The sequence below is a fragment of the Anolis carolinensis genome, chromosome 2 (genome assembly GCF_035594765.1).
Source record: "Anolis carolinensis isolate JA03-04 chromosome 2, rAnoCar3.1.pri, whole genome shotgun sequence".
NCBI lineage: Eukaryota > Metazoa > Chordata > Lepidosauria > Squamata > Dactyloidae > Anolis > Anolis carolinensis.
The window spans coordinates 183345112-183361621 of NC_085842.1; the positions used below are offsets into that span (position 1 = coordinate 183345112).

At 41.7% G+C, this 16510-nt stretch overlaps 1 protein-coding gene across 3 annotated transcripts in view; it reads left to right on the forward strand.

Moving 5' to 3' along the window:
* Positions 1-16510, forward strand: part of plxnb3 (plexin B3) — a 126243-nt gene that overhangs the window by 64472 nt on the left and 45261 nt on the right. For all 3 annotated transcript variants that reach the window (XM_008103870.3, XM_008103868.3, XM_062971262.1), the window contains exons 11-17: positions 37-165; positions 3056-3266; positions 5015-5187; positions 6650-6801; positions 10843-10948; positions 11339-11469; positions 11581-11757. In XM_008103870.3, the coding sequence (XP_008102077.2) occupies positions 37-165; positions 3056-3266; positions 5015-5187; positions 6650-6801; positions 10843-10948; positions 11339-11469; positions 11581-11757 (1079 nt within the window). The remainder of the gene's footprint in view (positions 1-36; positions 166-3055; positions 3267-5014; positions 5188-6649; positions 6802-10842; positions 10949-11338; positions 11470-11580; positions 11758-16510) is intronic.

A 16510-nucleotide genomic window follows, 5' to 3' on the forward strand; every position in this document is an offset into this window, starting at 1 on the left:
ATGTGCAGCTGCATATAACCCTTCCATGTCTTCCAGGTGCTCACTGAAGAGCTCCGGGGTGCAGCTGCATGTCCAAGTGTGGGGAGCATTGGGGAGGGACACCTAATTCCTGCTGGTGTAGAAATGCCACTGAATCTGGTTGCTTGGAACTTGCCCTTGTTGATGGTGAGTAGATTAAGCATCCTTAGTCAAGACAGGAGGGTGAGAGAAAATCGGGAGCTGGAGAAAATAGTTGGTGACATTAATGTATCTCATTTGCAAAGTGGATCTCTTCCTAATGTATCCTAAACCAGGATATCTTCATTTTTTCCACTCACGATTACTTTCTACCCAAGATTCTTTTTTGTGACCCTTTCCCAACCAAACATTTTTTACCTGACCCTGGATATATAGGTAAATAAAATAGGTATAAAGATCAAACATTTACAGATAAGAAATCAACATTTGTAAGTCTTGTGAAACAGATGGATTTTTCTTTTTATGAAGTATAGCTGAAGCATCTTCTGCAGAGTCCACTGCATGTTGTTGCAAAAAGTAAAGATAAAGGTTTACCCCTGACATTAAGTCTAGTCATGTCTGACTCTGGGGGTTGGTGCTCACCTCCATTTCTAAACGGATGAGCTGGCGTTGTCTGTAGATGTCTCAAAGGTCATGTGGCTGTCATGACTGCATGGAGTGCCGTTACCTTCCAGCCGGAGCGGTACCTATTGATCTACTCACATTGGCATGTTTTCGAACTGCTAGTTTGGCAGAAGCTGGGGCTAATAGCGGAAGCTCACCTTGCCCACTGGATTTGAACCACCGACCTTTCGGTCAGCAAGTTCAACAGCTCAGCAGTTTAGCCCGCTGCGCCATCGGGGTCACTGTTGTTGCTAAAAGATTCATGTAAATGTCTGAAACAGCCACTAGATATCATTCAGAAACTTTTTATTGTTGCCAAGCTTTTCTTGACCCCAACATTGAGCTAAGAAGACCACATTTGGGGTCAGGACCCACATTTAAGAAGTAGTGTCCTAGACCAATTGTTCTGAAGTTAGTTGTCTATTTATTTATTTACAGCCTTTATATTCCGCCCTTCTCACCCTGAAGGGGACTCAGGGCGGATCACATTACACATATAAGCAAACATTCAATGCCTTTTAACATAGAACAAAGACAAGACAAACATAGGCTCCGAGCGAGCCTCGAATTCATGACCTCCTGGTCAGAGTGATTCATTGCAGCTGGTTGCAGCTGGCTTGCTCTCCAGCCTGCGCCACAGCCTGGGCCCAGAAGCCCAAGCAGCATAGCTAATACAGTAGAGTCTCACTTATCCAACATAAATGGGCCAACAGAATGTTGGATAAGTGAAAATGTTGGATAATAAGGAGGGATTAAGGAAAAGCCTATTAAATGTCAAATTACGTTATAATTTTACAAATTAAGCACCAAAAACATCATATTTTACAACAAATCTACAGAAAAAGCAGTCCAAAAAACAGTAATATTATGTAGTACTTACTGTATTTATGAATTTAGCGCCAAAACATTGCAATATATTGAAAACATTGACTACAAAAACATTGGCTACTAACAAATTGATTCCAAATAAAGATAGAATTGCATAAACTGAACTTACAGTAGCAACATTTTCGGAAATTAAATCCATAAAAAGTTCAGTCCTTACTGCCAAGAGAAACAGCTGTGGATCGGGGTGAGAGGCAAACTGCATTGGATAATCCAGAACGTTGGATAAGCGAATGTTGGATGAGACTCTACTGTATTTTGGAAAACTGAGACATGAAGTCCAAAATGTCTAGAAGACCAAAAATTGAAAAATCACTGTCCCAAACATTCTGGGAATTATCCTGGCCATGGCAGTTCTGCCTCTTATCTTGTGGGTACAGATAGGCTTTGCAGACTAAGATCCCCAAGATTTTGAGGGTTTCTGGAAATATTAACAGGTTTGAAGAAGGTCATAATTTTGAGACGTGTCCTTGGTACTGCCTCTTTGAAATGTCTGAAATAACTCAACAAGGTAGAGGATAGCAGGACTTCGGCACCTAGAACTTCAGCCAAAATAAATAATGGAGAGAAACTGGGTGAATTTTTTCCCAAACATCATAGGGCCATATTCCCTAACACAGTGGTTCTCAACCTTCCTAATTCCGCGACCCCTTAATACAGTTTCGCTTATTGTGGTGACTCCCAACCATAAAATTATTTTCGTTGCGACTTCATAATTGTCATTTTGTTTCTGTTATGAATTATAATGTAAATATCTGATATGCAGGATGTATGAAATTTGCCACAAATACCCTATACGCCCAAATTTGAATACTGGTGGGTTTGGGGGGGGGGGGGCGCGTTATAATTCACCTACAAACAAAGAGCATTCTGAACTCCACCAATGATGGAATTGAACCAAACTTGGCATACAGAACTCCCATAAACAACAGGAAATACTGGAAGGGCTTGGTGGGCATTTAGCTTTGAGTTTGGGAGTTGTCGTTCACCTACATCCAGAGAGCACTGTGGACTCCAAACAATGATGGATCTGGACCAACTTGGCACAATATATCCAATATGCCCAAATTTGAACACTGGTGGAGTTTGGGCAAAATAGACCTTGACACTTGATTGTTGTAGTTGCTGGGATTTATAGTTCACCTACAGTCAAAATGCCCCTTGAACCCCACCAACAATAGAATTGGGCCAAACTTCCCACACCAAATCCCCATGGCCAACAGAAAATACTGGAGGGGTTTGGATTCCAAAGACCATCAAAAATATGTGTTTTCTGATAGTCTTCAGCAACCCCTCTGAAAACCCCCTCACGACCCCCCCCCCCCCCAGGTTGAGAAATGCTGCCCTAACAGCATGCTAGTTCGCTGTAAAGATTTGACAAGTGTGGCAGTCCCTGGCACTTCACATTGCATTCATAACTGAAACTAGCATGGAATTGGTTTTTGGAAAGCCAGATGGGTAGATCAGAGCTCAACAGTCTTTGGAGTAAGCTGATGATGAAGTGATTGTTGAGTCACACAAGCTCTTGACTCCTTGTCTTCTTTTTAAGGGTCCAATAACAATCTCCTGTGTGTTGGAGGTGGAAGGAAGTCCGGTTTTGGTTCCAGCAACTCTGGAAGAAGGTGACAGAGGAATATCCCATCGGGTGCAGTGTCTGCCTCAAGCATACAGCTATACACAGCCTGTTTCAGAGCTACATGTTCCTCTGTACATTCTGGTAGGGAATGACCAGCGCCTTGACAGCCGTGGAGACCTCCATGGTAAGAGATGAGCCCTAGAAGCTGGATTATAGAGCTGTAATATGCCCAAATCTATATATGATCCATAGTCTCATATTCAGCTCCCTTTTAATTCTGAACAAAAGCTTGTTTCTAGTCCACATGCACACAAAGATGAATCTGAAAGTGTATGGATAGTGAAAGTTTAAATGCTGGGAGGGATTGGATGGGAGATACATGTTCATTTCTGTACAGGTTATGGATGGGCTTTGGATAGTCCTCTCCATCTAGAGGGACCCCTGGTAGTACAGTGTGTTAAAGCGCTGAGCTGCTGAACTTGCGGACCAAAAGGTGGCAGGTTCAAATCCCGGGAGCAGAATGAGCGCCCACTGTTAGCCCCAGCTCCTGCCAACCTACCAGTTCGAAAACATGCAAATGTGAGTAGATCAATAGGTACTGCTCCGGCGGGAAGGTAACGGCGCTCCATGCAGTCATGCCGGCCACATGACCTTGGAGGTGTCTATGGACAACTTCGGTTCTTCGTCTTAGAAATGGAGATGAGCACCAACCCACAGAGTCGGTCACGACTGGACTTAACGTCAGGGGAAAACCTTTACCTTTACCTTTTTATCCATCTAGAAATGAAAGAACATGAGCTCATTGGATAATAGATTAGTCCAATCTAGCAAATATATTTTGGCTCTTAGAATTTCAGCATAGTACACAAGGTTGGATAAGCAATAATTGGGCTACCCTGATTCACCAGAATTGTTTTTTGTGACTTCAGGAGGCTTCACCATTGAAACTCCTGCTGGCTTTGCTGGATTTCCGCAATGGCAACAAAACCTGAGTTTTTCTTTAAAACATAAGGATATAGCACATGAGGAGCCCCGGTGGCGAAGTGCATTAAAGCACTGAGCTGGAGACGAAAAGGTCCCAGGTTCAAACCCCAGAAGCGGCGTGAGCGGCCGCTGTTAGCTCCAGCTCCTGCCAACCTAGCAGTTTGAAAACATGCAAATGTGAGTAGATCAATAGGTACCGCTCCAGCGGGAAGGTAACGGCACTCCATGCAGTCATGCCGGCCACATGACCTTGGAGGTGTCTACGGACAACGCCGGCTCTTCGGCTTAGAAATGGAGATGAGCACCAACCCCCAGAGTCAGACATGACTGGACTTACGTCAGGGGAAACCTTTATAGCACATGAAGGCTTACCAGAAGTTTGATTCTGCTTTAAAATAAGGCACATGCATGCCTGTTTAATTTGTTATTTAAAGGAAAATGTGTCTTTTTTGTTTTATATTACAAAAATTTGGCAGAGGAAGAGAGCTCTTTTCAGCTACCTGGAGGCTTAAAAAGGATCCAGTATACTTTCAGGATGTTATTTCTCCCTGTTTTAAAGCTGACAGAAATGATGGGGTTTTTTTTATTTCAATGCAAAATGTTAATGCAAAATGGGTTTTTTTTTGTTTTCAATGCAAGATGTTATTTCTCCCTGTTTTAGAGCTGACAAAAATAATGAGTTTTTTTTGTTTTCAATACAAAATGTATTGTTTGTTTTCAATGCAAAACGCAAATGTTTTGTTTTCAATGCAAAATGCAGAATATTCTGAATATACTCCATTGCTACCACCTCCCTTTCTTTAATACTGCTACCTTTAAAAATTCAATATGCTCCTGCCTACTTATTCTTCCTTGGTTAACAAATCAATTATGTCTGGTAATAGAAATCTTTGTAGGAACAATGCAATTTGAATGCCATCTTCCCTGCCTTACATTTTTCCTCCTCAGTGACGTTGTACAATTGTTCTGCCGGCCGTTCTGACTGCAGCCGCTGCAAGGCTGCCCCCCCACATTTTCGCTGTGTCTGGTGTCCTAGCAAAGAAGTGCCTGGCTGTGTCTACGAGGAACTATGTCCAACCAAAACTGTGTCAGTGGCTTGCCCATCACCAGTGATTCATTCGGTAAGCACCCATCCTATTAGGACCATTGCTGCTTTTGTCTCCAGATCCTGGTTAGTTTTTGTCCAGAGTTTGGAGCGAGAAGCAGATAGGGACCCAATTCTGCTCACTTGGACCCTTTTGGCCAAAAGCTGGGTCTGGTTTGTTTCACTTCACATTGCTTATAGGAGGGTGTATAATTGGGCTTCCTTGTAAAAGGAGTTTCATAAAAGGCACTGTAGACTAACTCAACCAGAAAAGTCAGCCATAACAGAGCACTTGATGAACCAACCTGGACACAGTATATTATTTGAGAACACTGAAATGCTGGACCACTCTAACAACTACCATGTCAGACTACACAGAGGAACCATTGAAATCCACAAGAATGTGGACAATTTCAACAGAAAGGAGGAAATTATGAAAATTAACAATATTGGCTACCAGTATTAAAAAATCTAAAACCAGGACAGTAAATAAAACACAACACTCTGAAAACAGGGGTATTCCAGACAAGAAACAATCAGAAAGCAGCCAGGCTGTGAAACTAGAAGGCTATTTAATTCTAATCAAGCCGGCTAATTGCAACATTCACACTTGTCTCCAACAGATAAGAGTTCTTTCTCCCACCCTGGACATTCCACAGATATATAAACCTCACTTGCCTAATTTCCAACAGACCTCACAACTTCTGAGGATGCCTGCCATAGATGCCTGTCAGGAGAGAATGGAACATGGTCATATAGTCTGGAAAACTCACAGCAACTCAGTGATTCCAGCCATGAAAGCCTTTTACAACACTTAGTCTCCTAAGTTAGAAAACACATAGAGTAGAGTCTCACTTATCCAAGCCTCGCTTATCCAAGCCTCTGGATTATCCAAGCCATTTTTGTAGTCAATGTTTTCAATATATCGTGATATTTTGGTGCTAAATTCGTAAATACAGTAATTACAACATAACATTACTGTGTATTGAACTACTTTTTCTGTCAAATTTGTTGTATGATGTTTTGATGCTTATTTTGTAAAATCATAACCTAATTTGATGTTTAATAGGCTTTTTCTTAATCCCTCCTTATTATCCAAGATATTCGCTTATCCAAGCTTCTGCCGGCCCGTTTAGCTTGGATAAGTGAGACTCTACTGTATAAGTATTCATGTTGGGTTGTCATTCTTACTGTGATTGTTAATGATGTAAAGACTATTGAATTGAACAAGAATTCCTAAGTTGGACATCTGCTCTTAGATTCTCTCATCCTTAAATGTTTATTATTTATGTGCCTCTTTGTGCCACTGTTTGCAGCTGTACTCAGAATGTTAGACTTTACAGTTCTAGTTTGTTTGTTTTTAGTAGATGTCAATATTGAAATCTGCCCAAACTAGTTTTAAAGTGCCATTGTGGGTTTTGTTTTGTAGCTGTTGTCATATTGCAGAATCTGGAAGGAGAAGCTAGTTTCAGCTGTAATGCCTTGTTTCTGTTTTCTAGATCTATCCCCTTAGCGGACCATTGGAGGGGGGCATCTCTCTCACGGTGACAGGATCCAACCTGGGTCATCGATTTGAGGATGTGGCCCAGACTGTGACGGTGGCTGGGTTGACATGTATTCCTGATCCTTCCCAGTATCTAGTCTCTACCCGGTAAGGGAATCAGTAGTCTCAAAGAGGAGCAGTATTGGATCGAGCATCACAGGAGAGCTTAGAGGGCTTCATTCCCACAAAAGTGTCAAAAAGTGCTTTGCCTTTATATGCTGCAGAATGTCCCCTGGAGTATGTGTGTGTGTGTGGTGTTTGTGCCACTCCCTGTGGTGTTTTAGGCTGGGGAATTGCCTTTTGCACATCATAAGACCTTCTAACAAATGAACTAGTCAAATGTGGGCTAGGCAAAGCTACGGTTAGGTGGATCTGTAATTGGCTAAGCGAACAAACCCAAAGGGTGCTCACCCAAGGCTTCCTCTTCATCCTGGAAAGAAGTGACGAGTGAAGTGCCATAAGCAGGGCTCCGTCCTGGGCTCGGTTCTGTTCAACATCTTTATTAATGACTTAGATGAAGGGTTAGAAGGCATGATCATCAAGTTTGCAGACGACACCAAACTGGGAGAGATAACCAATACTTCAGAAGACAGAAGCAGAATTCAAAACAATCTTAGCAGATCAGAGAGATGGGCCAAAACTAACAAAACCAAGTTCAACAGGGACAAATTCAAGATACTCCACTTAGGCAGAAAAAACGAAATGCAAAGATACAGAATGGGAGACACCTGGCTTGATAGCAGTACATGTGAAAAAAGATCTTGGAGTCCTCGTGGACAACAAGTTAAACATGAGCCTACAATGTGATGCGGCAGCTTAAAAAAGCCAATGGGATGTTGGCCTGCTTCAATAGGAGTATAGTGTCTAGAACCAGGGAAGTCATGCTACCCCTATATTCTGGCTTGGTCAGACCACACCTGGAATACTGTGTCCAGTTCTGGACACCAGAATTTAAGGGAGATGTTGACAAGCTGGAAGGTGTCCAAAGGAGGGCAACTAAAATGATCAAGGGTCTTAAAGAGCTGGGCATGTTTAGCCTGAAGAAGAGAAGGCTGAGAGGAGACATGATGGCCATGTGAGGGGAAGTCATAGGGAGGAGGGAGCAAGCTTGTTTTCTGCTGCCCTGGAGACTAGGACATGGAACAACAGCTTCAGACTACAGGAAAGGAGATTCCACCTGAACATTAGGAAGAATTTCTTAACTGTGAGAGCTGTTCTGGAACTCTCTGCCCCAGAGTGTGGTAGAGGCTCCTTCTTTGTAGGCTTTTAAACAGAGACTGGATGGCTATCTGTCAGGGGTGCTTTGAATGCGATTTTCCTGCTTCTTGGCAGAATGGAGTTGGACTGGATGGCCCATGAGGTCTCCCAACTCTATGATTCTATAATTTTATAAGAAGACCTTGGGTAGAACCAGGAAACATAAAAATGTCCTGAAGAGGAGGAATGCATGGATCCTGCGGGTCACACAACACTACTATCCCACCACACTATCTCTTCTTTATTCATGTTAAATGCCTTAGGAGAAAATACTCCCATTTTTTCATTGTCCACTTTGAGGGAAACTCTGGACTTATGAAAGAAAGCTTTGATTTTAGCCAAAGCCCTAAGAAAAACCTTGAGTTTAGGCTTGCAGATGGCTCAACTTCTGTGACGTGGGCAGCTTTATTGAAGTTAGGGAATGCAAAATAAACATTAGAAATATGCTTCACAATGAAACAATAAAAGCTTGCAGTCTTGTCTGGCTTACATGAGTAAGTTTTGAGAAGAATCTTCAAGATGGTTCATCTATAGCTTCAGAGACAAAGATTCGACTTCTCCTTTATAGAAACTGTTTTATATAATGTTGAATCACAAATTGGTTGCGTACTTCCATTTTTCCCACAATGGAGAACGATAAGGCTGTATCAGCTTGGGAAAAACCCTCTTTGTCTCTAGTTGACTCATGTAGCCTTGACCGTTTGTGCACCCAACAATCTATCTTCTCTCCTGATAGTATTGATTTATTATATTTGTTTGGTTTTTTTGCTACAAATGAAAGAGACTGTCCAACATCGCTAGAGAGGCCTGTAATGTACAGGCATGGTTTTTCATTCTAAGATCTTGAAAAAGGAACTTTTCAAGACTACAGAATGTCTTTCAGAATGTGCCAGTGCTTTCTTGGGGATTATGGGAGTGGCAGTCTATTAAAGTAATATTTCAAAAGTCAGCTCCCTCTCTAAATGTACAGCTGGCTGTTCACATTTACAGGGGCACCAGCACTGGCTCCTTTCCAGTGCCAGATAAAAACATAGTCCAAACCTGCACACGTCCATGGGTTGAAATGGTTTTAAACTGTTTTAACTAGCATTGAAGTATCTCATTTTAACATGGTAAATTGTTTAATACCTCTTCCATTTGTTTTGAATGATTTTGAAACATTTACATTGGTTTTATTGTATGCTACTCTGAGGTCCCATGATATGGGATGGAGAGTAAAATAAAAGATGGTGGTAAAGTTTTCGACTCTCTCCATCACATACTTAGATTTCTCCCAAAGAAATATTTCAGATTTCTATGTTGTTTTGCTTTAGAATGCACATTTAAAAACTTACTTTGTGAAAATGTGATATTAGACCTAGGTGTTCATGAAGATTCTGGAGCCATCGGTTAACAAACTCTTTTTTTAAAAATGCTAATTTTGGTCTGTTTTACTCAATTTGAAATAAGTGAAATCATCAGTTGCCCATTGCGCACAGCTATCTACATTTTTAAGTACAGCTTTCTATGTTTTATATATTTTTCTGTTTTTAAAAAGCCATACTCTTATTATACTATACTAATATTATAATATATAATATATTGTATATACATATAATATTGATAATATTATGATGTAATACAATGTAATAATAATAATACACTATTATAATTGTATATTTATATTACATGCAGTATTACCAATAATATTGCAATATAAACGTATAGTACAATATAATAATATATAATGCTTATATTGTGCTATACTAATATAATATATTGTATGTAAATATAACTTGTAAGCCGTCATGGTTCCCCTTCGGGGTGAGAAGGGTGGGATATAAAGTAAAAGTAAAGGTTTCCCCTGACATTAAGTCCAGTTGTGACCGACTCTAGGGGTTGGTGCTCATCTCCATTATTAAGCCGAAGAGCCGGCGTTGTCCATAGACACCTCCAAGGTCATGTGGCCGGCATGACTGCATGGAGCGCCGTTACCTTCCCGCCGGAGCGGTACCTATTGATCTATTCACATTTGCATGTTTTCGAACTACTGAGTTAGCAGGAGCTGGGGCTAACAGCGGGCACTTATTCCGCTCCCAGGATTTGAACCTGGCACCTTTCAGTCCGCAAGTTCAGCAGCTCAGCGCTTTAACACACTGTGCCACCAGGGGCACAAATAAATAAATAAACAATACAGTACATTTCAGTCTTTCTCTGTACATAAGTCAATAGTTCTTTTTCTAACTTTGGATATAGACTGGAAACAATCCCCCCACTTTTCTGATTGAGGTGGAGGACAAAATGGAAAGCTTGTCCTGGAAGCATCAACTGAACCTTTATTTGAGCTAAATTTAATTTTTCATCTCTTACATCCAAGCCCAATGCATTAACTGTGAGGACAGAAAACATAATGAGTCTGTCATTTTACTTATATTTTCTCATACACTTCTTCTGCTGTTTTTCTCTTACATGTGCTATCTTATTATTCTTGAATGTGTTATCTTGATTAGAGGATAAGTATCATATATACCCAGCATTGCCTACAATTGCATTTTGTTTGTGACTCTTTTCTTCCTTTTCCCTTTTTTCCTTGTTTCCCCTCATACACTTTCCTCTTTCTTTCTGTCTTTCTTTCTTTCTTTCTTTCTTTCTTTCTTTCTTTCTTTCTTTCTTTCTTTCTTTCTTTCTTTCTTTCTTTCTTTTCCTTCCTTCCTTCCTTCCTTCCTTCCTTCCTTCCTTCCTTCCTTCCTTCCTTTTCAAAAAAGATTAGAAACTTTTCTATGCCACCATAGGGTTTTAACAATAGCTGGCAGACTTGACAACTATCCAAATCTATTCTTCATCTTTTTAAAGAGTCTATGCTATGTGTTTCTTTAGGCTTTCTATAACAGAGTTTGTGTTCATATTCTTCAGGATTATCTGTGATGTATCTCCTGGAAGGCGAGGGTTATCTGGCCCTGTTGAGGTCACTGTAGGAGACCAACCACCAGGGATTTCTGGAAGTTACTTCACTTACCAGGTTAGTGTCTGAGTAGGGCAGATGTCCAAGGGAATTACAGTATTTTGAAAGCAATGGTAAGAGGATAAAGATAGCAATGTTTTTCATCAGTGGTTCCCATATAATGTGCGCATTTCTTTTATCACTCTTTGTCTTAGAAAGGGTATGGGAGGAGATTACCAGCTTTCATTGGCCGGAATGAAACAGCTGCTACAAGCAGCAGATGTGGGCTGTTTCCCAAAAATGATGTTTTAGTTGCTCGAGGGGGTTAGAGGTGCTTGTAGGACTTTGCATCAGGATCTAATCAAAACATTTCCTGTTCCACCCCAGCAGTAAAATGCCTTGACCCATCACAAACTGTGACTACCAACAAGAATAGCTTGCACCTGTAACAAGTACTTCTTCCCTCAGGATCCCACTCTTCTTGATCTGCACCCCAAGCTGGGCCCCATGGTTGGCGGCACCCGCATCACCATCACTGGGAAGGAGCTGGCGACAGGCACTGAGATTGCTGCCTACGTCGGGGACCTGCCATGCATCATGTGAGTTGGGGGTCTTTCTATCTCCCCCAGCGATGACTTTCTCCAGTCCATTTGATCATAAAAAATACCCTAAGACCTCACAGACTCTCTTTGCTCTTTTTCACCTGGCAGTGAGGAGCCTGTTGAACCTGGGGCTATTGTTTGCCGCACTAGTGCCAGCTCCAGACCGCAAGAGGCACAGGTCTGGATCCAGTATGGTGGAGTCCGGCGCCAATTGCAGGAGAAAGCCTTCCATTATATGCTCAACCCACATCTCACTGGCGCTTTTCCTTCCTCTAGCTTCCAGGGGTAAGCACTGACATGGTTGGGGAGCCAAAAAAATCTTTGTCAACTTATCTGTTCAAATCTTTGTTAATGAGAATGAAGGCAGGAAAAAATAATCCTGTATATACTCAAGTATAAGCCTAGTTTTTCAGCCCTTTTTTAAGACTGAAAAATCCCCCCTCGGCTTATACTTGGGTGAGGGTCCTGGTTGGCTTATATTTGGGTCAGCTTATACTCAAGAATATATGGTGTATTTATTATTTTTCTCTATTATTATTGGTATTATTACATTTATTATTTTTCTGTATTATTGTTGCTACTATTACATTTATTTTACTCTATTATTATTATTATTTTATTATTGTTGTTATTGTTATTAATACATTTATTATTTCACTCTGATCTTGTTATTATTATTAAATTTATTATTTTACTCTATTATTATTATTATTATTATTAAAAGCATACATAAGCACATTTACATTGAAGAAGATGAGAATAATGATTTGATCAGATTTGGACAATCTTATCTTAAATTTGAGCTTTATGTAAAAATTCAAAGACATTTAACCTACTGATGCCTCAATTAATGTAATTTTATTGGTATCTATTTTTATTTCTGAAATTTCCCACCCTCGGCTTATACTGGAGTCAATGTTTTCCCAGTTTTTTTGTGGTAAAATTAGGTGCCTCGGCTTATATTCGGGTCAGCTTATGCTTGAGTATATACAGTACTTATTTTTTGTATCTGTGTATCATGACAGACACCACATTCTAAAAGGCATCCTTGGAAGAGGAGATGGGCTGCTACATCTAAGCACATGTATTCCATTTTCAATACTTACAAATAATTGACTGTTATCCTGTTAGTGAGTGCAATTTACCCCATTGTAACTAATCGCTTGAGCCTCTGGTGACACAGTGGGTTAAACCGCTGAGCTGCTGAACTTGCTGACCAAAAGCTCAGCAGTTCGAATCTGGGGAGCGAAGTGAGCTCCTGCTGTCAGCTCCAGCTTCTGCCAACCTAGCAGTTTGGAAACATGTAAATGTGAGTAGATCAATAGGTACCTCTCCGGTGGGAAGGTAACGGCGCACCATGCATTCATGGCAGCCACATGACCTTGGAGGTGTCTATGAACAACGCCAGCTCTTCGGCTTAGAAATGGAAATGAGCACCAGCCCTCAGAGTCAGACACGACTAGATTTAATGTCAGGGGAAAACCTTTACCTAACAAATCGCTTTGGTGTTCCAGAGATTGGGTTTCTTTACTTATAGCACAAAAATTCTGCCCTCTTCTCCAAACCCACCATTTCTTTGCTATGCTCCCCCAACATGACTATTGCCTGGAGGGTAGGGCTATTAGCCATGAATCATCCAACTCTATTCCTATTTCAATAGATCCTCTGGACATCCCTAAGGAAGAGAGGGACCTAGACACAATATAGTGTTCTTACACATGTCTGATCTATCTCCTTATCCAGGATGTTTAAAATCTCATGACTCATAATGAGTGGTGTCTTTTATAGCGAGCCTTAGGACTATGCAGCTCTCTAGATATTGCTGAATTACAGCTCTCATTGTTCCTCAATATTGTTTAGACTGAAGTACAGCACCTTTTATTATTCATTAAAGGGATTTTTAATTTGTTTAGCCTAACAGATAATCTGCCAAGCGTTGCATATGTGATATTTGCTAATATTGATGTTAATAGCACAGCAGTACTATCCACATACGTGAGAAAATAAGATAGGTCCTTGCTCCAGGAACATGAAGTATTAAGTGCCAAATCAAACATGGTTTTGCTTACATCTGTAGCCTGTGTTTGTTAAAACAAATAGTTGGTGCTATAGTGGGGGTTGCAGAGAGAGCAAAATCTGAACTATGTGTGGTATTAAACTTAAATTCTCTGACCCTGCCTCCCCCTTGGTCCAAATCAATATCCTCCTGCAACAACTATTAATTTATTTTAAAATATACTGTATGTCATTCCTTCAAGATCTAGTTGCAAAAATGTCATGTCCAGCTTGATTCTAAATGTTGCTACCAATGGGGGGGGGGGAGCGAAAAAAGGTAAACAGGAGTGTCAGAACAAATATATGCACATGCATTACCTTGCATTCCTAGGTTTGATTTCACCAGAGAAATAGCCCTTAGTTCAAGTGGGCCTTGAGTCAGGCAGGCTCTTGAGTTTTTAATTATATAGCGTTAGCTAGTGTAGTGTAATAGTTCAGGTTTTGAACTACAACTCTGGAAACCAGGGTTCAAATCTTGGCCATGGAAACCCACTGGCTGACCCTGGGAGTGTTATACTCTACCAACCTCAGAGGAAGGTAGAGACAGCTTGTTCCAAAGAAATTTGCTAGGTAAACCATGTGACAGGTTCAATTTAGGGTTGTCATAAGTTGAAAATGATTTGAAGACACACAACCACAAAGTAGTGTGAGTAAAATGGTGTTTGGTATTTCATTTTATTTTTAATCTGTTATTAATCATTGTGCCTTAAATGTGTTTGCAAGTATTCTAATCATGGCTTTTAATCTTATTTCATTCTTCAGAAACGTTTGTAGAGTGAGATTTTAATTTAATCTCATTTTAATCTTCTGAGTTCCATCTCAGCAGAAAGGCAGGGTATACATTCAATGAATAGAGATTTTTGTGCCAAAAGTTTCACATAGGGTAGAGGTCTTGAGCCTGGTCTTGAAGGGAGGGAGAAAAATTAGAATGTGTAAATTGGGAGGGCACTTCCTGCAGAGCGGAGAGCCATGTTTTTACTTGACTGGCCATTTAGGTATTTTATCTCTGAAGGTGCCATGGCATAAGGAGAAGTAGGTGGCAATGAGTAGTATTTGAGAGCAGGGATAAACAGAATTGGCAGAAATAAATCAGGTAAAAGATGTAAACATGAGGACTATAGGCTGGTTTCATTACAAATATAAAATATAAAGATATTAAGGAATATCTTCCCAAACCCACCAAGAATTAATTAATTGTTATTTGAGGAGATGATCTATTAGTGATATACGGTGTTCCATCACTTAATGCAGGGGTTACATTCCAGGACCATTTTCAAAAGTGAAAATCCACGAAGTAGAGACGCTATTTTTATTTTAATATTTATACATTATTTTAATAGTTAGGTGGCCTTTCTCCTCCTTGCAAGCCCTGGGGAGCCAGTGAAGCCATCCCTACCAGTGCTGGCAGGCCCCTTTCTCCATGCCTGCCATGTTGCTCTGGCTGCCTCTACTCCTGCAGCCAGGGAAGAAGTAATGCCAGTCCGCCCAGTGAGTGAGCGAGCAAGCGAGGGAGGGTGGATAAGAGTGAGGGTGGGCGACAGTAGCGGCGGCAGAAGCAGGAGCCTGAAAGAGGCGGCCAAGCTTTTGCTTCTGCCACTGCTCCAGCTGGGCCATGCCTGGAAATGTGGAGGACTCAAAAGAGGGGGCGGGACTCATGGAGGACTCTGCCCCTTCTTCCGAGCCCTCCACGTTTCCCGGCGTGGCCCAGCTGGCGCGGCGGCAGAAGCAGTAGCCTGGCCACCTCTTCCAGGCTCCTGCTTCTGCTGGCGCTGCCGCCCACCCTCACTCTCTCACCCACCCTCGCTCGCTCGCAACATGGCAGGCACGAAGCAAGGGCACAGCCTGAGGAGGAGAAGCAGCAATGGGGTAAATAAATAAATAAATAAATAATTTTCCTGCAAAAAAGCAAGGGAGCGAAAAGTGAACTGTGAAGTAGCAAGGGAACACTGTATTTAATATTTATTTATTTATTTATTTTTCAAACTTATATGCCGCCACTCCCCTAGGGCTCGGAGCGGCTTACAAGAACCGGCTAAAATCAACAATTTAAAAAACATTTTAAAAACATCTTTAAAAAAAAAAACATCTTAAAAACATCCTAAAAGCACCTTTTAAAACATCAGCAACAAAACTCAAAAGCCTGCCGAAACAGGTGTGTCTTACATGCCCTGCGGAAGGCCAACAAGTCCCGCAAGGCACGAACTTCAGGTGGCAAGGTGTTCCACAGAGATGGCGCCACTACTGAAAAGGCTCTGCGTCTAGTTGCAGTTAGACGCAAGGTCTTAAAACTGGGGACTTCCAGCAGGTCTTGGTCCTCAGAACGGAGGGATCTCTGGGGTTTGTAGGGGGTGAGGCGGTCCCTCAGGTACATCGGCCCTGGACCATGTAAGGCCTTGAAGGTAAGCACCATCACTTTGAAAGTGATCCGGTGCTCAATTGGTAACCAGTGCATCTGCCGTAAGATTGGTGTTATGTGGCATCTTATCGGGACTCCCGCAAGGAGCCGGGCAGCTGCATTTTGCACCAGTTTGAGCTTCCAGATCACCGACACAGGAAGGCCAATGTAAAGGGCATTACAGTAATCCAGTCTCGAGATGACTGTAGCCTGGATCACTGTAGCCAGGTTGTCCCTAGATAGATGGGGGGCTAGCCGTCTAGCCTGCCGAAGATGAAAAAAGGCAGTTTTGGTAACGGCGGAGACCTGGGCCTGCATCGTCAGTGAAGGGTCCAAGAGGACTCCCAGACTCTTTACTAGTGAAGACGGGCGTAGCACTTCGGCATCCAGGGTTGGCAACTGGATATCCCCACTGCCCGGTCGGCCCAGCCATAGGATCTCCGTCTTTGCTGGATTCACCCTCAACCTACTGGAACGCAACCATCCAATAATGGCCTCGAGGCACTGGTGAAAACTGTCGGGTACAGACTCCGGTTGGCCTTCCATCTTTAACACAAGCTGAGTGTCATCAGCATATTGATAACACTC